General features: G+C 43.9%; 1 protein-coding gene across 25 annotated transcripts in view; it reads right to left on the reverse strand.

Annotated features, from left to right (window-relative positions):
- Positions 1 to 25,275, reverse strand: part of TEAD1 (TEA domain transcription factor 1) — a 274,396-nt gene that overhangs the window by 164,044 nt on the left and 85,077 nt on the right. For all 25 annotated transcript variants that reach the window (XM_086339975.1, XM_086339974.1, XM_086339973.1 and 22 more), the window contains one exon: positions 22,404 to 22,659. In XM_086339975.1, coding sequence (XP_086196101.1) covers positions 22,404 to 22,659 — 256 coding nt within the window. The remainder of the gene's footprint in view (positions 1 to 22,403; positions 22,660 to 25,275) is intronic.

Below are 25,275 nucleotides of genomic sequence, written 5' to 3' on the forward strand. Positions count from 1 at the left end.
ATTGTTCTCAACCCAGAATGCTGAATTTCCAAGTGCCTGCTGGCTCCCGCTCCATGGAGAGCCCTCTAAACCTTATACATTCCATACAACTCAAGCTCATGACCCCTATTCTACCCCTTAAAACCTGTGCCTCCATGCTACATACATTCCTTGTCTCTATCAATGCACAGTTGCTCACGCAGATGAAACACCTTCATCTCTTTCCTTGCACTAAACCCTACCATGTCTTCTGATCTCTAACCTAACACCTTATCACAAATATACTGACCTGAAATACCTTTCCCACCCTGCTCCCTCCTCGTCACTCCCATAGCCTCCGACCTAGTTCAAGCCCGTCTGCCAAGAGTACTGCAGGAGCCTCCTTATGGGCCATATTAGTGTTAGTCGCTCAGTTATGTCCGACTCTTTGCAACCCCATGGGCTGTAGCCTGCCAGGCTCCTCTGTCCATGGGCTTCTTCAGGCAAGAATACTGGAGTGGGTAGCCATTTCCTTCTCCAGGGGATCTTCCTGACCCAGGGATTGAACCCAGGTCTCCTGCATTGCAAGCAGAATTTAACTCTCCTTTAATACTATTTGTATATCCCAAAACAATAGTTTCTATCCCCCGGCCCACACCTCCGCTCCAGGAATGTGATACTTGTGCAGAGAAGTTGAACTCTGGTGCCCCAAAGCAATTGCCTGGTCCATTATTCTACAATCTCTCATCTTGCCCTTCCCAGCTCATAAGCCACTCTACTTCATTCATCCTTCTTAGCACCTCACACTCCAGCTCTGCCAGAACCCTACTGTTCCTGAGAACATTATGTGTTTTCACAGCTCTCTGCCTTCGATCCTTTTCCTCTTCTTACTGGTCCATTCCAAAAAGGCAGTCAAGCCTAGTAGGTAAGACTAAGAGCAAACTATCTTGGCAGTCATGCAGACCTGGGAGATTTCTGAGTCCCCACTCCACCACTCAGTACCATGGGACTTCAGATGCCAGTGTGTGGCCTTAACATCAGAAAAGCAGCTCACTTGGTTTTCACCAAAACTGAAATATGGGAGATTCCTTCCACAGGTAGGTCCCTGGGGAAACAATACTGTGAAATGTGTTAGCAAATACACACAACTTAGCAGAGAACCTTCCTGTCTAGTTGACACATATTTTCCAGGCTCTAAAAGCACTAGTGACCAGCACAGGGCATCTGCAGTGCTGATGCAAAGCTTCTGCAGGACTAAGCTGCAGAGTATGCGGGCTGGGCTTTCTGCTCATCTCCTCTAGAGAGGTTTGAACACGCTGGCCCAAAGGCAGCCTGCAAAGAGCAAAGCTGTTCACCTTGGACTGACTACGGGAAACTGAGTTTCCCCAGACACTGCCTGGGAAAAAACACAGAGCGCCAGAACTAAAACCCTGGTTTTTGTCATACTTACTGTAACTTAAAAAGAAAACACACACACATCTGGTTTAGTGACTCCTGGACAAACCCCTGGCCTGTATCACACTAACAGTGATTATTCTTTTGTGAAGAACATCTGGTTTGGTGACGTCTAGATCCGAAGTTCACCCACATTTTAAGGGTAGCCAAGTTCAATGTATGTAACAGTCTGGAATGCCTACTATGAACCAGGCAGGCACTTCTGCCACCACGTGACTGGACTTTTACATTAGTTTTTCAAACTCAGTGTTCAGCTGCTGGCCTACTGCTGTCCACAGATTCAGCCACCTTCTCTTTCACTCTATATCTCAATTAATTGATATGTCCACCGACTTTGTCAGCATTCTCTTCTCCTTTCATCTTTACTACTAGAAAAGTGAAAGAGAGTTTTATTACAATGGTAGGTAATATTTACTGACCACTTTCAAAAAGGGCCACACACGATACTAAGTATATACATATACAAACAAACCAGCTTTACTGAGCTGTAATTCACATACAATTAACCCATTTCAAGTGCACAATGTATTGATTTTTAGTATACTCACGGAGCTGTGCATGCCTCATCACAACCAGTTTAGAACATATTGATTATTTCAGAAAGAAATCCCAAACCCATTAGTAGTTACTCCACAACATTTCTCAAACCGTCCAGCTCTAAAAAACCACTCATCTGCTTCCTGTCTCTAGACAGGCCTATTCTGGACATTTGACACAAATGGAATCACACAGTATGTAGCTCCACTTAGACAGTCTTGTGACTGTCTTCTTCCACTTCTTTCACATTATGCTAAATATATATTATGCAAGTGTATTATTAGCACTTGTTATCGCCAAATAATAATCCACTGTATGGATATATCACATTTTATTTACACATTCATCAGCTGATGGACATTTGGGATGTTTGTACTTTTTGGCTATATGAATAATGCTGCTACAAATACTGGTATACGAGTTTTTGTAGGGACACCTGTTCTCACTTCTCTTACACACAATACCTAGGAGGACAATTGCCAGGTCACATGACAATTCTATGATGAACCTTCTGAAGAATTGCCAGACAGTTTTCCAGCATGGTGGTATCTTTTATATTTCCACCAGTAATGTATAGGGGGCTTCCTTGGTGGCTCAGACAGTAAAGAATCTGCCTGCAATATGGGAGACCCAGGTTCAGTCTCTGGGTCAGGAAGATCCCCTGGATATGGCAATGGCAACCCACTCCAGTATTCCTGCCTGGAGAATCCCACGGACAGACAAGCCTGGTGGGCTACAGTCCATGGGGTCACAAAGAGTCAGACACGACTAAGCAACCAACAATCTCACTTTCTTTTCTTTCAGTAATGTATAAGCGTCCTCATATTTTTACACCTATGCCAACACCTACTGCCAATGTTTTTGGCTATTGCCGTGGTAGTGGATAAGATGTAGTATCGCACTGTGGTTTGTAATCGGCAATTCTCTGATGTGTAATGATGTTGAGCAGTTTTACATGTGCTTATTGCCCATTTGTTTATCTCCACTAAAGAAATGTCTATCTAGATCATCTGCCTATTCTTTTTGGTCTTTTCATTAGAGTTGTAAGAATTCTTTATCCATTCTAGATACAAGTCCCTTATCAGATTTATAATCTGAAAAGGTTTTGTCTTATTCCCTGAGTTGTCTTTTTATTAAAGGACAAAAGTTTATAATTTTGATGAAGTATCAGTTTATCTATTTTTACTTTTATTACTTATTATTTATTACTTATGCTTTTGGTGTCATATCCAAGATGGCTAACCCAAAGTCAGAAAGACTTAGTCTCACATTTTGTTTTGTTTTTCCTGGAGTTTTATAGTTTTAGCTCTTACATTGATGTCTATGATTGATTTTTAGTTGACTGTAGTGTATGAGAAAGGGATCCACACTTCATTCTTTGCGTGTGTATATTCAATAGTCCCAGCACCATTTGTTGAAAAGACTACTGTTTTCCACTTACCATCATCTTGACACATTTGCTGAAAATAAACTGACCGTAAGCGTGAGGGTTTATTTCTGGACTCCTGATTCGATTCCACTGAGGTGCATCCCTAACCTGATACTTATCAGTTAGGACTAACTGGTAAGACACTCCTAATGAACTTTCCACATGGAAATTCAGGAGACCCAGAAGAGACCAAAACAATCTTGAAAAAGAAGAAAAAAATTGGAGAACTCATACTTTTTCATTTCTTAACTTATACCACACAACTGCACTCATCTCTTTACTGCACGCTAGTAAAGTAATGCTCAAAATTCTCCAAGCCAGGCTTCAGCAATACGTGAACCGTGAACTTCCTGATGTTCAAGCTGGTTTTAGAAAAGGCAGACGAACCAGAGATCAAATTGCCAACATCCTCTGGATCATGGAAAAAGCAAGAGAGTTCCAGAAAAACATCTATTTCTGCTTTATTGACTATGCCAAAGCCTTTGACTGTGTGGATCACAATCAACTGTGGAAAATTCTGAAAGAGATGGGAATACCAGACCACCTGACCTGCCTCTTGAGAAACGTGTATGCAGGTCAGGAAGCAACACTTAGAGCTGGACATGGAACAACAGACTGGTTCCAAATAGGAAAAGGAGTACGTCAAGGCTGTATATTGTCACCCTGTTTATTTAAGTTCTATGCAGAGTACATCATGAGAAACGCTGGACTGGAAGAAACACAAGCTGGAATCAAGATTGCCGGGAGAAATATCAATAACCTCAGATATGCAGATGACACCACCCTTATGGCAGAAAGTGAAGAGGAACTGAATAGCCTCTTGATGAAAGTGAAAGAGGAGAGTGAAAAAGTTGGCTTAAAGCTCAACATTCAGAAAACGAAGATCATGGCATCCGGCCCCATCACTTCATGGGAAATAGATGGGGAAACAGTGGAAACAGTGTCAGACTTTATTTTTCTGGGCTCCAAAATCACTGCAGATGGTGACTGCAGCCATGAAATTAAAAGACGCTTACTCCTTGGAAGGAAAGTTATGACCAACCTAGATAGCATATTGAAAAGCAGAGACATCACTTTGCCAACAAAGGTCCGTCTAGTCAAGGCTATGGTTTTTCCAGTGGTCATGTATGGATGTGAGAGTTGGACTGTGAAGAAGGCTGAGTGCCGAAGAATTGATGCTTTTGAACTGTGGTGTTGGAGAAGACTCTTGAGAGTCCCTTGGACTGCAAGGAGATCCAACCAGTCCATTCTGAAGGAGATCAGCCCTGGGATTTCTTTGGAAGGAATGATGCTGAAGCTGAAACTCCAGTACTTTGGCTACCTCATCCGAAGAGTTGACTAATTGGAAAAGACTCTGATGCTGGGAGGGATTGGGGGCAAGAAGAGAAGGGGACGACAGAGGATGAGATAGCTGGATGGCATCACTGACTCGATGGACGTGAGTCTCAGTGAACTCCGGGAGTTGGTATTAGACAGAGAGGCCTGGCGTGCTGTGATTCATGGGGTCACAAAGAGTTGGACACAACTGAGCGACTGATCTGATCTGATCTTATCAGTTTCTACAAAGAAATTGGCTGGGGTTTTGATAGAGATTACAATGAATCCATAGATCAATTTGGTGATCACTGCCATCTTACTTATATTAAGTCTTCCGATCCATAAGCACAGAATGTCTTTTAAGTATGATGTTAACAGTGGATTTTTCATAAATGCCCTTTATCAGTGAGGAAGTTCTCTTCTATTTCTAGTTTGCTGAGTGTAAAGTCACAAAGAGGTGCTGGATTTTGTCAAATGCTTTTCCTGCATCTACTTAGATGATAATGTGAATTTTGTTCTTTATTGATGAGATGTATTATATTAACTCATTTCAAATTTTAAACTAACCTTGCATTCCTGGAATAGATCCCACTTAAGCACAGTGTGGAATCCTTTCTATACATTGCAGGATTCAGTTTGCAAGTATTTTGTTGAGGACGTCTGCATTGATATTCATAAAAGGTTTTGGTCGATAGTTTTCTTATAAAGTCTTTGGTTTTGCTATCAAGGTTAACATTACTCTCAAAGAATAAGTTGGGCATGCAAAATGTTTTCATGCATTATCTTACTTAACCTTCCCATCAAACTTGTAAGATGGGCACTTGAATTTGCCTCATTTATCAGATGAGGAAACAGACGTCCAAGAATTCTAACTTGCCCATTGTTACACTTTCACTGAAGTAGCAGAGCCAGGATCTAAACCCAGACAGACCTCACTCCTGACCCTATGCTCCTAATCACCACGAAGAACTTAACTCCTTTCAGCTAACTGACAAGCCCTCATACAAATCAGACACTAACTAGATTCAGTTCAGTTCACTTCAGTTCAGTCGCTCAGTCATGCCCGACTCTTTGCGACCCCATGAATCACATCACGCCAGCCCTCTCTGTCCATCACCAACTCCCGGAGTTCACTCAGACTCACGTCCATCGAGTCAGTGATGCCATCCAGCCATCTCATCCTCTGTCGTCCCCTTCTCCTGCCCCAATCCCTCCCAGCATCAGAGTCCTTTCCAATGAGTCAGCTCTTCCCATGAGGTGGCCAAAGTCCTGGAGTTTCAGCTTCAGCATCATTCCTTCCAAAGAAATCCCAGGGCTGATCTCCTTCAGAATGGACTGGTTGGATCTCCTTGCAGTCCAAGGGACTCTCAAGAGTCTTCTCCAACACTACACTTCAAAAGCATCAATTCTTCGGCACTCAGCTTTCTTCACAGTCCAACTCTCACATTCATATATGACCACTGGAAAAACCATAGCCTTGACTAGACGGACCTTTGTTGGCAAAGTAATGTCTCTGCTTTTCAATATGCTATCTAGGTTGGTCATAACTTTCCTTCCAAGGAGTAAGCGTCTTTTAATTTCATGGCTGCAGTCACCATCTGCAGTGATTTTGGAGCCCAAGAAAATAAAGTCTGACACTTTTTCCACTGTTTCCCCATCTATTTCCCATGAAGTGATGGGGCCAGATGCCATGATCTTCGTTTTCTGAATGTTGAGCTTTCAGCCAACTTTTTCACTCTCCTCTTTCACTTTCATCAAGAGGCTTTGTAGTTCCTCTTCACTTTCTGCCATAAGGGTGGTGTCATCTGCATATCTGAAGTTATTGATATTTCTCCCGGCAATCTTGATTCCAGCTTGTGCTTCCTCCAGCCCAGCGTTTCTCATGATGTACTCTGCATAGAACTTAAATAAACAGGGTGACAATATACAGCCTTCACATACTCCTTTTCCTATTTGGAACCAGTCTGTTGTTCCATGTCCAGCTCTAAGTGTTGCTTCCTGACCTGCATACACGTTTCTCAAGAGGCAGGTCAGGTGGTCTGGTATTCCCATCTCTTTCAGAATTTTCCACAGTTGATTGTGATCCACACAGTCAAAGGCTTTGGCATAGTCAATAAAGCAGAAATAGATGTTTTTCTGGAACTCTCTTGCTTTTTCCATGATCCAGAGGATGTTGGCAATTTGATCTCTGGTTCGTCTGCCTTTTCTAAATCCAGCTTGAACATCTGCAAGTTCACGGTTCACGTATTGCTGAAGCCTGGCTTGGAGAATTTTGAGCATTACTTTGCTAGTGTGTGAGATGAGTGCAATTGTGCGGTAGTTTGAGCATTCTTTGGCATTGCCTTTCTTTGGGATTGGAATGAAAACTGACCTTTTCCAGTCCTGTGGCCACTACTGAGTTTTCCAAATTTGCTAGTATATTGAGTGCAGCACTTTCACAGCATCATCTTTCAGGATTTGAAATAGCTCAACTGGAATGCCATCACCTCCACTGGCTTTGTTCACAGTGATGCTTTCTAAGGCCCACTTGACTTCACATTCCAGGATGTCTAACTAGATGAGAGGCAAGTTAAATCTACACTAACCAGATTTTGTCACAAAGATCTTATAACCCACCCTAACTTAACATCTTCTGAACTCCAGAGATAGTTTACTCGGTTCATTGTTCCACTGAAGTGAGTCACTGGGAATTGACAATGTCACCTTAAGACCATCAGAGGTTGAAGTCATGCTCAGACACCTAAACCTAAACCCAGAGTCAACCTGAAAAGAGCAATGGACACACATATCTCTCAGTTAGAGACATCCTGGATAAGCTTACAAACATACCGTGTCAGGTATCTACTGGGGGAAAACTGTCAAAGGCTACCTTTCTAGGGATGAACTTTTCGACTTGTAAAAATCAAACTGGGATGAGAAACGGGTAGATTCTGTCACGAAAATAACCAAATCCAGCTCAGTATTCCTTTATAGCCCTGCATGTCCCAGATAAAACCATTGTGATATTGCCATAGATGTGAACTAAATAAACTGTTGTCATTTGTAACACCTCAGGCACAGGGTCAATATGCTTAGAACAGATAAGTATAAACATGGGCGTGAGGTGTACACTAAGCTCTTCTTCACCAAGGGGTTCCTCAAGATAAGAAGCTCTAATGGAAAACATTATGGGCTATGTGCCTCAGCTTCTAATCTATGAAGTTATAATCCTTGCCCTCATTATTTCATTAGAATGCTGTAAGTGTGATGGCAACAAGGATGTGGAAAAAACATCTCATAGAGAAAGAAGATTAAGTTATTATCGCCAGCAACTTTCACTAATTCAAACATATTCTGAAGGCCTAATGTGTGCCAGGCACTATGCTAGGGGCAGGAGATACAAATACACACATTAAAAGTGAGTCTGAAAAGTGCTTTGCCGGGTGGTCAGATACTGTGGGGGGACTTCCCTGCTAGTCCAGTGGCTAAGACTCTGTGCTCCCAATGCAGGGACCGGGTTCGATCCCTTGTTGGGGAACTATATCCCACATGCCACAACTAAGACCCAGCACAGCCAAATACATAGACAAATCTTAAAAAAAAATACTGTGGAAACACAAAGGAGGGAGCACGTATCTCTGCCTGTGGAGACTAAAGAAGACTTTGGGGGCGAGAAGGGCATTTTTGCCAGGGTCTTGAAGGGCCAGTAGGAGTTTACCAGGCAGAAAACAAGAAAACTATCCTGGGTACCAGGAAAGCCCATTCTCCCTTTTGCACTGATTCCCTGGAACCAAAACTCTTCCACATAACAAGGCAGCAACGTAGGACGTGGACATGGTCCAGGGACCCTCAGGTTCCTGTTCTGTCACAGCTCAGAGGCAGCAGAAGATGGTGTTTAAGAGCTCAGGTAATGGAGCCAAGCTGAATGGGGTTTATGTCAGGAGTTCTAAGCCATATGATCCTGGGCAATTTACTGAACCTTTCTAGGCCTTGATTTCCTCATCCTAATGTGGGAATAATAATGGTGGCTACTGATTTGTAGTGAGGCTTAAATGAGTTGATATTAAGTATTTAGAAAAGTTTCTGGCACATTGCAAGCACTGGATAGATTATTTATTAGCAGTAATCCCTGTCACAATGCCTGCCCTGGTCAGTCCAGACTTAAGATTTGTCCATCTCAAAAGGCCCCTATCCCAATGCATGTGGTCATCCCACCTGGCAATTCCCTTCACCTAACAACTGTTCATGACTGCTGTCTCGGGACACATGGGGACTGAGAGAATGCTTCCTAATACTCATAGCTTACGATCCAAGTAACCCAAATAGCATCTTCCATAGTCAGGATCGTATCGCCACGGCATTCGGTGTGTTGCTGTGAGACAGCAAACACAAAGGCACATTCGAGTACAGAGATTGCAGTGACAGTTGAATAAACATGCAATCCAATACCTCACATCTGGCATGTCATCAGCCCCAGCACCTTATTCACAATCAAATACGTGTAAGGCGGTGGCTACTTTATAGGTACAAATGTCTTTATCAGGACATTAACGTGCACCAAACATCTCTCAATAAAAAGCAGTCATAAACAACAATCTTTTTAAGCAGTCACAGAAGCTACCATGTTTGTAACAGAACCATTCATCTAAGAGACAGTTGCCAAAACCCATCTCAGCACAATAGCAAGCAAGTCATGGAGCATAGAGGCAGACCCAGGGAAGAGGGTAGGCACAGAGGGAGTAATTGGGACATTTGCAAATGGTTGGGGTGGGGGTGGGGGTGGGGGATGACTCAGCTTATTAACATATTTTCAATATTACCCTGATTCTGCAAAGCTTTGGGGAGTGATCAATTACATTTCCCCAATAGCACTTGCTTTGAAGGTAACTTAAAAAGTTGCTGTAGCCATTCCAAAAAGAACAATGTCTATAGAAATGGTCAGCTAATGACCAATTTCACTGCTAGGGGGCAGGGTGTCAAAAAAGCCACAACATTATATACATTTTTTTTTTTTAATAAATGTCCTGGGCAGGAAATTTCACTGTCACACCTTTCAGACTGCATTCTAAAAGGATAAAAAGGAGAGGGGTGTATTCTGATATAGCAAGAGGCTTTAAAGAAATAATATTCATATGGATTTTGAAGAACAATTTGATTTTACGATATACCTGGAATTGAAGCATTTGAGAGAAGGGAAGGTGGGCAGATGCAATAATCTGCAGTGAAGGCATAGCAGGTAAACATCAGGTAAATGAAATATACCTGTGATTAAATCAAATGATTATAATCAAAGGAGAATTTACAGCACTCTGTACAGTCTCCAGAGTGTTTTCATACTCTAAAAGCCACCCACCTCTGCCTAAAGGCAACACAAGTACAAGGTTACCTGCCAGGAATCTGTTACAAAGAATAACAGGACCATTAAAAAGACTACCGACATTCTTAAAAGACAGGCCCGCAGCCCTCCAAGAATAAAGCTTGTCCGCCCTACAGTACAAGTGAAACAATAAATACTGGCTCGGCAGAGATGTGGGGCCTGTCCATTCTTCTGTAGTAGCTTGCTGTGAGCACGTGGACACTGGATGAATGGATCTGAACATGTTCCGGTCTTTCTTCCACCACCATAGCACCATAAAACATGAATGTCAGAGTAATGCCACTTTTAGTGTGGAGAGCTGACTGACAGATCCAACTGACCCAGCACCTGTTGAACTCCCGGACCAATGTCCTGAATCGTACAGTAAGAACACCCTGTCCTGCTTCCTGGCCACGGCACCCCACTCTCTGACCACCTGTCTCTGCAGATCGGTGCCTCGGCCACTCACCCATGGAAGGGAGAGCTTGCTGGCACCAGCTCCTCCCCCAGCACCCCTCTCCTGCCCACCAGGACCTTGCAGAGCCCCTCCCACAACCAAACCCCAGGTAAACATCACTCCAGTGTCGACCTGGATGATACGATTTGCTTCTCATTCTTGGTATTTGCCACATTTTTCTTTAATGAGTCTTTCTTGCTCAGAATCAGAGGAAGAAAATAAATGATATAGTTATTTTTCCTCTAATTCCAAAAGTAACATATGTTCACTATTAGGGGGGGAAAAAAACACTCCATTAATACAGAAATATGTAATAGAAACGGAGTTCCCCGTGAATCCATCCCCTGAAGCAACTGCTATTTACATGTTGTGAATTCCTTCAAATTTTTTCTATGACCTTAACCACAATATATTTATATATTTTCATTTACTGTGTTGAGCATTCTCTAAGATAGGCTCTTTATTACAGAGATCAGCAGAACAATATCATAATAATGCTAATCTGGAAAATGACCACTTTAAACACTCATTATCAAAGAAATGGGATATATATAAATCACAACAGTAGTAAAAAATTAAGACCCAATCCCAAGTAAAATGCTCTAGAGGGGAGAGGAACTGAAGCTCTAGATGTGGAAGTCAGTGGGGACAGAACAAAGACAGGCGTTGGAACCCAGGGCCATGCAGCTAAGAACCGGCAGGTTCTCGAGCCGTCCAAGCCCCCATCGCCTTCCATGCAATGGAAGCTGCTTCTCCGGGACCTGCCCACTCCCACTGATCCCTTCCATCATCTGTGACTCTGACCCAGACAAGTGTATCCTGACCTCCCCTCTCCGACAGCACAAACTCTGAAAGGGGGATACCATTCAATTGCTCCCTTAACCAAACAACCCTCTACATAGGCTAGGCAGGCTTACCTGAGTGGCTGCTCCAAAATATCTGTTCTTACCTTTCTAACATGCTGGGAACAGGCTTAACCCCTGTTGTAGGATTTAGTTCAAAACATTTTCTCACACATAATTGGATTTTCTCGTGTATAATTGCATTTTCTCAACATCACTGAGAGATACGGAGAAATTGATTTTCTCACCCCATTCTACAGATGATAGCAACAAGGCACAGATACATTGCAAAGAGGTAAAGTTTCAGAGCAGCCAAAGACTTTGGGAAGAGAGAGGTGGAAAATGTTAGGGTTTTCTTGTAACCCCAGTATTCCTTCTGCCTGGCTGTTCTGCTGCCTGCTCTTCACTAGCCCCATGCCATTCACAACAATATTAAATTCTCTCCATTCACATCCATGGGGTCATGTCCTCTCCAGGAAATCCCCCTAACACCTGGTTACTTTGGTAGGCTTATTTACAAATTCACAGTGCACTACAGTAGACTTCAACATCAACGTGATTAACCAACCCAATGCTGATGAGTCTCCCTATGTCTTACTTCCTCGTCTCCAGTAGCCATCGCCCACATTCGTATCAGTTGACCGTATTTGCAGCCACACCTCGAAACTCATCACTTGAAATCTCTCCACCTCTAATCTCAGATGCTTCCTCTCACGTGCGTGACCACAGCCTCCTTTCCAGCCACCTCTCCTGTGTGTACAGAGCCTCTAAGAGTACACGTCATGACTCGTCAGCAGCTCCAGCTTCACCTTGTCCCTGTCCCCACCTAGACTGGTGCAAACGTGCACTCACTAGCACTTTAGTGTCTCTGGTCCGGAGCCTTGACATTGTCAAAATTTAGATACACCAATAATCCCCTAGCAGAAAAAATACATATGTATCACATAATAATGCCAGTGGCTTTTCCCAAAGGAAATACTCTTGCATTACACAAAAATTAATTTAAAAAAAGGTCACAGATTGAGATGTAAAACATAAAACCAGAAACCTTTTAGAACAAAACGCAGAAGAAAATCGTCAGTGCCCAGGGCTAGGCAATGAGTTCTTAGACTTGACATCAAAAGTACAAACCATGAAGCAACTAAGCTTGTGCACCATAAAAGGGAAAATTAATAAATTGGATCTCATCAAAATGTAACACTTATACATGTGAAGAAGATGAGAAGATAGGCTACTGACAAGAACACAGCTGCAAACTACATATCAAAGGACTCATATCTAAAATAAAGAACTCCCCAAACTCAGCAATCAGAATATAAATAATCCAATTAAAAGGGGGACAAAAGACATGAACAGACATTTCTCCATTTATTCTGTATATCTCTGTATATTCTCTGAAGGGAATATACAGATGGCAAATAAGTGCATGAAAAGATGTTTCACATCATTAGTCACTGGGGAAATGCAACTTAAAATCACATGGGGTATCACCACACACCTATCAGAATAGTTAAAACAAACAATAGAGACAACACCAAATGCTGGTAAGGATGCAGAGAACCTAGACTGCAGGGGAGTGTAAAATGGCACAGCTGCTCTGAAGAACAGTTGAGTAGTTTTTTAAAAAGAGAAAGAAAGCTGAAGATACAACTACCATTTGACCCAGCAATGAATGCATTTATCCCACGGAAATGAAAACTACATCTACCCAGAAAACTGTATATAGGGCTCCTCTGGTAGCTTAGTGGTAAATAATCCACCTGGTAACACAGGAGATACAGGTTCGATCCCTGATTTGGGAAGATCCCACATGCCCTGGAACAACTAAGCCCGTGCATCACAACTGTAGAGCCCATGCTCTAGAGCCTGGGAACCACAACTCCCGAGCCACGTGCTACAGCTGCTGAAGCCCGCGCGCCCTGGAGCCCCTGCTGCACAAGAGAAGCCTCCACAATGAGAAGCCCGTGTGCCGCAACTAGAGAGTAGCCCTCACTTACCGCAGCTAGAGAAAAGCCCGCGCCGTCAACAAAGACCTAGCACAGCCAAGTATACATGTATAAACTGTTTAGAAAATGTGTGTATAAATGGTCATAGCAGCTCTATTTGTAATAGCCGAAAGCTAGATTCAACTCGATACCCTTGAACAGGTGAATGGTTAAACACACTGGTGCAGACAGCCTAGAGAACTGCTCAGCAATCAAAGGAACAAACTACTGATACACAACCAACCTGGATGAATCTCCGGGGAATTACGATGAATGGGGAAAAGCCAACCCTAAAAGGTTACATACAGTATGACTGCACTAGATAACATGCTTGAAACAACAACATTTTAGAAATAAAGAATAACTCATGGTTGCCAGGAGTCAGGGATAAGGTCGGGGGAAGCAGAACAGGGATGGGTATGGTGACAAAGGGCAACCCTGGGGATCCTTGCGGTGCTGGAACTGTTCTGCATCGTCGTGGTGTGGATACACATACCGCACAGGTGGTAACACTGTACACAACTTAACATAACACACATACACAAATGAGTACCAGTAGAGTTGGGAAAATCTGAGTAAGATCAGTAGTTTATATTGACATTAATATCCCGGTTTTGATATTACCGTTTTGCAAAATGTAACCACTGGGGGGAAATGGACAAAGTGTACAAAGAATCTTTGTACTATTTCTTACAATTGCATGTGAATCTACAATTATCTCAATAAAAATTTCAATTAAAAGAAGAAAGGAATGTTCTCCGACTTCTCTCAGGCCCTTCCTCCACTGCTCACAATTCTATTACTCACCCCTGTCCCCCCATATCCAGTTCCCCTACAGTATCTCTACTAAGCTTGCTCTACTTTTCAGAAGCTCATAACCCACCTCAGCCCACATGGCCTTACTTCTCATCTGAAGACAGGAATCACTATGCCTTCCCTGCACCTTCTACCTGAACCTTCTCCTGCCATTATGCATGAGAGTAAAAGAAGCCCTTCTCCTTTTAAGGTCTCTTCCTGGTTCTATTCCATCAAATAATTCCTCAATTACATACTTTTCCCGCCCTACTAACCAAGGGCTTCCTTTGTGGCTCAGCTGGTAAAGAATCCACGTGCAATGAGGGAGACCTGGGTTCAATCCCTGGGTTGGGAAGATCCCCTGGAAAAGGGAAAGGCTACCCACTCCAGTATTCTGGCCTGGAGAATTCCATGGACTGGAGAATATCCATGGGGTCACAAAGAGCTGGACACGACTGAGTGACTTTCACTTTCACTACTAACCAAATGGCCAAGTCTCTCTCTCCTGTTCTAAAATAAGCCCTCCTTTAACTTTCTATGCCTTCCTTTAACTTTAAGATACCATCTCAAGGCTCTTCCTGTACATGCAAACCTGGGCCATGGTAATCTTTCTTCTCTATACAGAGGGAGCATTAACTGAATTATACAGTTCATTTCCTATCCCCAAACTTTCCAAGGACTGTTTCAAAGTCAGTCTCATTCTCTGCTCATTAGTTTCTTTTACCAGCTCTAGAAGTGTGGCCCTCTCCTCTTGGCCCCAGGTAATAGTTTAGCCCAGTGACTCTCAAACCTGCCTGATCACCCAAATTACCCAGAGAGCTTTTAAAAACATAAGATTCTCAGACCACACTCAGAGATTCTGATTCAATGAGTTTGAGTCAGTTATGTCTCTCTTTTTTAAGCTTTTCGAGTGCTTCTGCTGATGATGATCAGGCTTAGGAACCACTGATGGGTCTCCCTTTTTCTTAAAAAGGCAACCTCTTTACTCTCCCACAAATACAGACACCCCATTTAAAATCCTTGCTGGTCTAACCACAATACACGGGGGCCTAAGCATATCGCCCATTCTCATCTCTTCTCTGCTGATGAGGCCCCAAACTACCCCTGCAACTCCAGGCTGCCTGAGCTCCAAGCAGGAATTTCCAAACCCCACAGATCATCCTCATGTGGACGGCCCCCCGAGTACACGTCCAGAACATGACAAAATCCAACTCCCCATTTCTCCACTCTACAAGCTGCATCTCTTGTTTTCATTCCCCATCCATTTAATAGTCCCACCATTCTCCCCATTGCCCACAAGCAGAAAGAACCCTGGAATCATCTTCAACCCCTCCTTCTCTTTCACAAATCACATCCTGTCAGCCAGTCCTATAGGTTCTACCCATGAAGCTTCTCCACCAGGACTGCAGTTTAAGCTCATCCTCTGCAACAGTAATCTAACTTGTCTTCACGCCTTCAAAGCTGGCTTTGTCAAACACAGGATGAGTCACAACCATCTCTCCTGAAAACACGCAGTGGCTTCCTCTGTCCCCCGGATGAGCACCAGACACGACGGCGTGGCACTCCAGGCCTCCACGACACACTGCCAGCCCACATTTCCAGGCTCAACTACCATCCCCCTCCAGGGCACATCCTCATTTCCAAGAGCACCAGAGTGGGTCCCTTCAGGACTCTGTGCCTTTATCATGCTGCTCCCTTATGCCTGAATTCCCTGAATGCCCTTCCCCTCTCTCTCTCTCCCCACAGTAGTAAATATAAACCTAGGCTTCAGAAATCCCCTAATGTTCTATTGCAACAACTCTGTAACTGTGCACAAGCCTGAATATTTTTTGAAGATGAGATCCACAACTTTCTGTAGATTCTCAGAAAAGGGTGGAGGGCAGGGGGCGGTGGCGGGGGGGCGGTCTGCCATCCAAAAGAAGTTTAAAAACAAAAAACATTTAAAAAATTTAAAAAAGCAAAAAACACTAAGTGGCCTTTTCCCACTGAAAGTTGGCTCACCTAAATCTGCCTCTCAGACTCTGATTCTTCCACTCTTTTGCATTTTCAAATATAGATATGTGCATTCCCCATATAAATAATCACACTTTCTGCTGCCCTACCACTGAACTGTCGGTATCTCTAGTACACAGTGTACTTCCTTCCATATCAGTACTGTGGTTCGTTGTCTTAACTGGCTTCTTGTTTTAAGCTGACATTCAAATGTCAACTCCACCACTTATCCACTGTGGCCTTGAGCACGTAACTTGATTTTGGTGGGCCTCAGCTTTCCTGGATGTAAAAAGGGTTCTCTGGTGGTTCAGGCAGTAAAGAATCTGCCCGCAATGAACAAGATCTGGGTTCAATCCCTGGGTTGGGAAGTTCCCCTGGAGGAGGGCGTGGCAACCCATTACAGTAGTCTTGCCTGGAGAATTCCCATGAACAGAGGAACCTGGCAGCTACAGTCCATGGGGTCTCAAAGTCAGACACGACTGAGCGGCTAAGCACACAAGCACAGCGTAACCTACATCATCAGTTTGTTCTGAGGAATAAACAAGACAACACATTCTAAAGCAACGAGAAAGTGCCTGGTACACGGTAAGTGGTCACACAGGTCAGTTCTCTTAATTATCCTACATCTGTAGGCCCCATTCACAGTCAAAGCACAGTACAGGTCCACAGCACTCATTAACTGATTTACAAATCCATGTCTTCTGAATGCCAGGGCTCACCCGCTGCCACAGAAAGTTGTTGAAAAGCTTAACTTTCCAACTTGGTAATAATTTAAGATTCTCTGTCTCTTACTTTTTTTTCCTCCCTCATGACCAATTCTCAAGCCATCCTAAGTAGCTATGTTTTATCTGAATTGCACAAGAGCTCACACCTTGTGCACAAACCTTTGTAGGCCGGACCCCCGCTATGTTAAACTTTCCCAACACAAACACTGATGACGTTGGCTCTGCTATTCTCAGAGGAACGAAACTATTTCAAAATCCCCCATTACTCATCTGTTCTGAGGATCCCAGAATTAACCCTTGCTCTACCATGGTGCCAATGTGAGTAGAAATCCTTCCTACCACTTGAACTAACATCCGGCAGCACACAGAGCAAAAACCAAAGTTTCTTCCTTCTCAGGCTAGGAAGACCATGAGATATACAAACATCTTTCTCTCTCTTTTTTTCTGTTTTCTCCCTTCCTTTCCAGCCAGCTCCTCTTGCAGCTCAGAGGCTTACTTACTCATCTTTCTTTGTCTTAAGCAATAACCCCCACATGCATACACTCAACAAACATCACTGACATCTTCTCTGTCCAGCAAGACAGCCCCTGCCTTGTGGGGCTTCTAGCCTGTTCTAAGGGCACAATGCTTTGTGCTTTACATTTTTTGCCAATTTACTGGAAATAATATCCCACATCACAAGTCAGACACAAAGATGAAATCACAGATGCCACATGATGTTCAGATGAAGAACTGGGACGAACAAGTTCAGCTCAGGCCACAAGGCTCACTCTCCCAAAGCCTGGCGATCCTCTAGGGCCTGGAGTCTGCAGCCACTTCTGCATCAGGGCTTCTGGGGCCTCCACAGATGTGGACCACCTTCCTGGTCCTCACAGAAACTATGGGAAAGTTCACTGTCTAACACAGTGATGCCCCTACATTCCCTTGACCAGTTCTGATCGGGAGGAGCCGGGGGTCCTCAGATGTCAGCCTCTTTGCCTGCACTGATTAACTGGTAATATTTGTGCCTGCCTGTGTGCACGCCTTCTCAGATCCCCTTGTCAGTCTGCCCCACCTCATTGAACCTGCCCCTCTTCCCTTCTATCTTGTACTTCTATGAAGTAAGCAAAGAGGCAAGTCCAACTCTTATGCTCTCCTGGCTGGGAAGGCTCAGGTCAGCAACAGGGGAAGACCTATTAGAGAGGCCTAATCCAGAGATGCCTTCCTCTTCATCTTCTCTATGCCTCACAACTGAGCTCTTTAGGGCTGATCAGTAGGCCTGGCATCCCAGCAAGAAAGGGGCACCCCTGGAGCTATCTGGAGCAAGAACCCTGAAGATAACTGCTCACAAAAGGAGAAAGTCATTGTTCAGCAACTGCTCTGCCCAAGCTGCCTATGGGATCCCAGGGCACCAGAATCTTCCAGACATCTTTCTGGCTGCCACCAAGGCCAGCCTTGTGATCTAGGATCCTCCCTACTACGATATTTGAGAAGCTTTCTTCCTGCCAGCATTGGGCCAGGTGCCCTGGACACTGGTGGCCAAGAACAGGCTTCAAAAGGCTAAGTGGAAGGTGACCATCTTCAAAGGCCCTCAGACTTCCCAGAAAGCTCTGGCACGCAGTCCTGACCTCAGGTCAGTGTTTCCTGCAAATAAACTTAGGATGGCTCCATAAGGGCAGGGATCATGTCTGTCTGGCTTACTGCTCTATCCCTGAAAATGCCTAGTATGGGGGTTGGAATACAGGCGGCACTTAATACTGACTTGTTGGATTTATTTACAATGACCTCCAGCAAGGAAGGAAAGAGCCCATGTTTGGGAGTCAGATAGAGTCAGTTTTGAAAGAATCCAGCTATACCATTTATATTGGTCATGCACAAGCCACTTTATGCCTTTTAGCTCCCTCATCTGCAAAGTGAGACTCACAAAATTGACCTCAAAATGTTGTGAGCATGAGATGGAAGTTGCAACTTACCCAGAGCCTAATGTCTAGAAGGGGTAGAGCCAGGCTTCATAACAATTCCAAAGGCCAATATTTAAGGTGCTACACTTGCATGTCTCTGAGGCAAGCAGCCAGTGAATGTTTAGCTCTGGTCCCTAACTTGATTATGGGAGATACTTGACCACTCTGCCTGACTACAGTTTTCAGGTACAACAGAAAGCACATCTAGACAAATCCTCTGCTTCACTGTTTTGTTTCTGTCTTGTGTTAAAAACTGTGGGCTGCTCCTATGAAATTCAGTTCCAGACAGCTTTGCTGATCAAGAAAGTCTCTGCCATCTTGTCCCCCTGCTATCTCCTCCACAACTATCTACAAGGATACACAGAGGAACATCTATGTAAAAATAAGAAAAAGAAAACACGGAGAAGAGAGGGAATGAGCTTGCAAGCTCTTGGGAACAGTCAAAGAAGTCTCACCCTCCTTCTAATAATCCCTAAGAACAACTGCCGACCCACAGGGTGCTGCAGGCAGAAATAATCTGTCCACATGGAGACGAACCACACAAAGGCTTGGCCTCTCCGCAGACCCAGGTAGCATAGGGAAAATTAAGCCATCTTTTCTAATGGCCCAAACCTCATCATAAAGAGAGCTTTCCAATTTTTCCCCTCTCTAAGACTGCATTTGCCCTACTGCCAACCACAGAGGAGATTTCATTACCAAATAAATCAGTGCTGCACTTGACCTTGCCTCTCCAAAGGCTCAGAATTAGTGACATCACAATACTCAACAGATGCTCAGAAAATATCGGAATAACCCCCTCAAGTCAAAAACACTTGGTATTTCACTAAAAGGCATTAAATTATTTTGATCTCACTCCATGGAATCCTAAATGCTTTCAATGTTTTCATTTTCAAAATGCTTAAGAGAAAAAGCATGCTCTTAGGACCTTCAGAAACCCAGGCTCCCAGTCTGGTTTGTGTCCTAATTCACATATGGTAAGATGGGGAACAGGCCTGAAGCCAAGGAACAGCAGCTCGGCCCCCACATCGCTCACATGACTCTATCCCCAAGTGGCTGGAGCGTCACTGTGGAGGCTCTCAAACCAATTTTCTCTCATCCTCAGTTACAGGTGGGTTACAGGCAGCTGCTCCCAGGAACCCAAGGCAGTTTCTCTTAAGGGGTCCAGTCGCTACCTCCCATAAACACGATAACCACGTTTCCCTTCCAAAGCATCAGGATAAGCCAAGCTCCTCCACACTGGTCAGCTGCCTGGACAAGGAGGCCACTGCAGGGCTACCACAGCAAATGTGTCTCTTGCACCCCTAATCAGGACACACAATCTTGCAGTTATAATCGTTAATGCTGCTCGCTCAAAATGATTGCCCAATTTTAAATAATGGTTGGTCACCAACACTGTCAGAAAATGTAACGTGGCTTTCAGGGAAAGAAGAACACATACATCAAGAACACGCACTCTCAGGAAGCACTCGGAATCTGATTACTCTCAGTATTAACAACATGCTCCACGACCAGCGCCATGTTTGTCAACGGATTGATCACTCTTACTGAGGGACAAGTCACAAATCCAGAATCATAAAACATACAAGCCCCAAGGATCACAGATATCATCTACTTTACCCTCTTTCTGTACAAGGGAGAAAACTCACAGACCAAGGGCAGGATCATTCAAGTTCACTATGGGTAGATGACTCAAATCCAGAGCTTCTCACAGTTCTCTTGCCTAGCCTACTGTTTTTGACCCCAAACTAACATCAAGTGTCCTTTTGCAAATTATTTTCATAGAAAAATGATTTTTATGATGGAGTTACAGGCAAATTGGTTCAATCTACCATGGGTGCTGCCTAAAAAGTAAAAGCAATGGAGGAAAAAAAACTGGAGTTGAAAAAAATAACATTTGCTTTGAACTGTGTTCCTATTCCTAGTCCAGAAACCTGGTTCCTAAAGGGACAGTGCCATTCCCAGTATTCCCAGTGAGAAATGAAAGGCAGGAGTACTTCTTCCCAACTGGCATGTCCAACACTAGGCCAGTTTTTTTAGATTACAATAATTTCTGGGTAAACAAATGGGTGTTGTACAAGGTACAGTGGCCCGAAGTCACCTTCACTACTCCTAATAAAATCTGCTTCAAAGAAGGCTCACAGATTAAAGTGCTCTTCTCTGCCTTTAAAATGGGGAAGTTGCATTTTTAGGTATGAAAACGAGACCTTGAAAGCAAACAACCAGACTGAGAAAGGGTAGCCCAGGAAAGATACAAGCACACAGAAAACCAGAGGCCCTGAAACTTTCTACCCACAGCAGCTGAGATGTTTCACCCTGAGTCCATTTCACCAAACATGAAGAAGCTTCTTTGGCTACAAAGGATCACATGAGAACATAAAACAAATTCGGAAGGTTTGGGTTCTCTCTCTCTCCTGTGTGTGTGTGTGTGTGTGTGTGTGTGACACAGACTGGCCAAGGAAGAGACACTCTAATGCTGCAGAAAGCAAAATTTTCCTTGTTTCCATTACATCATCCACATTGGAGAGGGGGAGGGCAGGGTGGGGGCACAGCTGGTGGCAGCTGCACCACCATCTGCTTTCTCCTTAGCAGTGTGTGCTAGCCTGGTCTGTAGCCTCCTACGGCTCCTGATAGAGGAGCTGCAGTATTAAAGGTACAACACCCTATTATGGAAAAGCTTTCAAATTGTTTAGAAATAAATCACTCCTGTGATAAGTTAACAACCTCCAGTAGGCTGCTGAGCCAGTTCTCTTTTGAGTTTAGGTTATTCGTTTGCATCTCTTTAGACTCAGCCACAGTGCAAACTCTGTCAACTCAACGTGCCCAATTAGACAAGCAGAATGTATACGTAACCACCTGCCATCTGCTTCCCAAAAGGTAAACAGCCGAAAAGTACAAGTTGAAGGTGCAGGGAAGGTCCAAACCCAGCCTGTACACCCCACACTAGTGGATAGATGCCTGCTGCCACCTTCAGCATCCCCAGCCATCTGGTCAACCGATTTCATTCTCTTGGGCACGCTTGGGAGTTTCTAATGCACTGTGAGGGGTCCCCATGTAGAAAGGGAGACTGGAGAGAGTAGCCTGGGGGTCAGTGCCTTTTCTGGCCATTCAACTGAAGATTGGTAACAAGGCAGTAAACTGGTAGTTCAAAGGTATGATCAAGTCCCTGAGCAGTTTTATCTGGCCTATGTAGTTAAAAAGAAAAAAAAAAAATGCTGGGTTTTAAAAATGTAAACATCTAGCCTGCTAGATCTGGCAGCATGTGGCTCCACTGCTATGCAGCTCCAGTCAGTTATCTGGAGCTAAGTGGCAGCACTTCCTTTAGATGGGGCATGCATTCGGAAGAATTAGTCTCCATGTCTGGTGTCTGCATGTGCCACTGCAACTACCTAAGTTCCTAAGGAGTCCTTGAGAGCTTTTGATATAAAAAAGGAAGCCCCAGGGAATGATTTCCCAATGGTCCTTTACTGACTCCCTCTTCAGTTGAGATTCAGTCCCTTGAATGGCCAACTAGAATTCTACAAAGATCATTCAACCCCATACAAGGAATGTGTCTCACCTAGTAGAAGGCTAGTTATGATAATCTCTTAATCACAAAAGTGGGTTGCAGCATTTCCCAGGAGCATTTGAATCACTTACCATACATCTTGCCTTCGTCTGATAAGATGATTTTCCTCCTCCCGCATGGTGGATAGATAGCCAAGGCTTCCTGAAAGCTCTGCTCAATGTCGGGGCTCCAGACCCCTTCTGCATCATTGTCAATAGGCTTATCTGCAGAGTCACTCATCCTTTCCATGTTTTCGGCAGGGCTCTCACTGCCGCTCCAGCTGCTGGGCTCAATTTTGGCGGTTGGATTTTCCAAGCCGAAGCCTGGAGCCTTTTCAAGAAAATAAACCTAAGAGAGAAACCAAAAGATAGTATGATAAGGACACGGTAGCCATCAATACACTGCTCCTGCTGGTTCTACTGCACTCTCTCCATTTGCCAGCTTTGCTTGGCGAATAACTACTAAGAGAGAAGATGGAATTCTGAGATTTAAGTGGCTTTTGTTCTTTATGTATCATGTTAGGCACTCACACAGAAATGCAACAGCAGGCAGAAGCTGGATAATCTTCACAGATGACAGGAAATTTTTATCTCAGAATAGTACTCTCTGAATTGCAAGTTCACAATGAATCATGCAAAACCATTTGCTAAGTACCTACTATCTACTAGAAGCGCTTTGCTCGATAATAATCAAATCTTCAGAACAAGTTGTTTAAAAGAAAATAGTGTAAAACAAAAGATGTCTGCCTCACTGTGGCAATTGGTATGATAACTCTGAAATGTCAGAATTTGTCACTGGGATCACCAAGATGCAAGATGGCAGCAGAATGGTGGGCAGAAGGAGGGAGATTAACACGAATACTCATTCTACAGATAGCAATGCCAGCAGACCTGGACCTGCTATCCTATAGCATTTATCCACAGGGTTTTCTTTTACCCTGTACAGTCAGGTCACTTTACCACCTTCGACTTCTGAAACCTTCTGAAGCAGGAACCAAGTTGTCCCCGGTTCTTGCCCTCCCTTAAACAACTACCACAAGAGGCCAGTACATTTGCAAAAACATTTTATACCCACATGGACTACTTCATCTGGGAGCCTCCTTGGAATTCCTGATCACATGAAAACTGTGGGGGAGACTTCCATTTATGTTTCTGCACCACTGATGATTACAGAACCAAAAGAAATCTTTCACAAAGATTTATTCCCCTTAAATTATGCATGTAACCTATGGCCATAAAGGGATAAGCTTTCCAAACAAATGTCAAACTGGCACCAATACCAATGTGAAAATGATCTAATTCAGTACCCCCTGCTGTCTGCACACTAAAATATCAATATTCCTTTGTTGAAAAGGCATCAGATCATGCATTCAAAACAAATAAGAGGGATAAGAATTGCTCTGGGGGATTGATGGGAAGAAGGGAGGTGCAGGGCCTGAGGAGGGTGAGAGAGCTCAGCGGATGCAACCACCACTCCATCCGCTTCTGCCACCTCAAGTTCATGCAACGTTACAACAGAGGCAGCCAGAAGGGAAGCAGATGCGAGCGGCCCCACTAGGTACCAGGCTCTGCTCTGTATCCCAGGTCAGTCACCTCTGAGAGCAAGCACCCTGCCTCCTCTCCTTCGCTCTCCCAGCTGAATCCCTTTCCCCTGCCATCCCCCACTGTGGATATCAACAGATCCCAGGTGCAGACACTCCGAGGCACAGGAACATTAAACCATAAATGGTGTGACCGGTGTGTGCGTTTGGCTCCGTACCCTGACGGCTTTTTAGATTTGGCAGCACCTGGATGAAAGAAACCCTCAGGTTGTCTGCCTTTAAACGCTGCCACTGATCCGTCTTTCAAAGAACTTGTCAGCAAAATATTTACTACTTCTTACCAACACATGTACATTGACACAGGACTTTAAAAACTGCCAAATGTTAAAGGTATAAATTATGCCACAAGAAAGGGTTCTGTGACTGACCCCTAGATGAACTCTACAAGGCCTGCTGTGTGGGCCTTTTGAATTCTCAAGTTATTACACTTTTTTCCTCATTTGGGTCTAAGAATCTTACAAAATTCCAATGGAGAACTCTATGATAGTCTGTTCTAGCTCCAAAGAAGTATTATTAGAGAAATTATAAGAATATGTGTGAACTCTTTGAGCAGTGGCTAGTTGCCAGCATTTTCCTTCTCCACCTTAGCCCCTAATTCAACAAAACAAACAAAACCAGACATTTACAAAAGCACAGGCCAGTTCTTCAGCTCCAGGCAGCTTGAAGAAGTATGAATTCTCTACAGGGAGCCATATTTTAAGATTAAACTGTGGACATGTCCGGCACTCTACTATAGTAGAAGGGTGGAATCCAGGGGACCAGGGGAACGTTATTTGACTTTAAAAAGATCATTACTATATAACTGAAATCCTCAGAGGCTCCAGACCAAAACACAGTACTCCTAATCCAACAGTTGAAGTCCCCTCTGACACATCTCATCAACTGGTTGTTGGATTTACGCTTGAACACAGTTGACAACAAGGAACCTACTGCCTTCCCAATACCAGCTCCTTTGAACTAACATATTGAAATTCTTCCATCTACTAGGACAAAATGCATCTCCTGGTTAAGTTTTACCCATTAATCCTTGAGGTCTATCCATGCCGTGGGAAGCAAATCTACCCTGAGACATCCACTTGGGTATGACAAGAGCAGCCCCCAGTCTGCTGACTGGGTTCCAGACTAGATACAATTTACATTACCCCTCTTGCCCAGCCGAGTGTGTACACAATCTTCAATAAATGACACTCGGAGGAAGACTATGATCCATAAAACTAAGCCCCAATCCTCCATGTGCTGTTTCTAAATTCTGACTCTTGATCAATTGGTTTAGGAGCTAACACCAGGAATTTATATTTATTCTACTAAATTCCATTATTTTTAGCCTTAGTCAGTGACTCAAAACTGGAAAGATCTTTCTGAAT

This window comes from Bos grunniens, chromosome 15, assembly GCF_055505025.1.
Source record: "Bos grunniens cultivar Pamir isolate PY7600 chromosome 15, Bosgru_T2T1.0, whole genome shotgun sequence".
Lineage (NCBI taxonomy): Eukaryota > Metazoa > Chordata > Mammalia > Artiodactyla > Bovidae > Bos > Bos grunniens.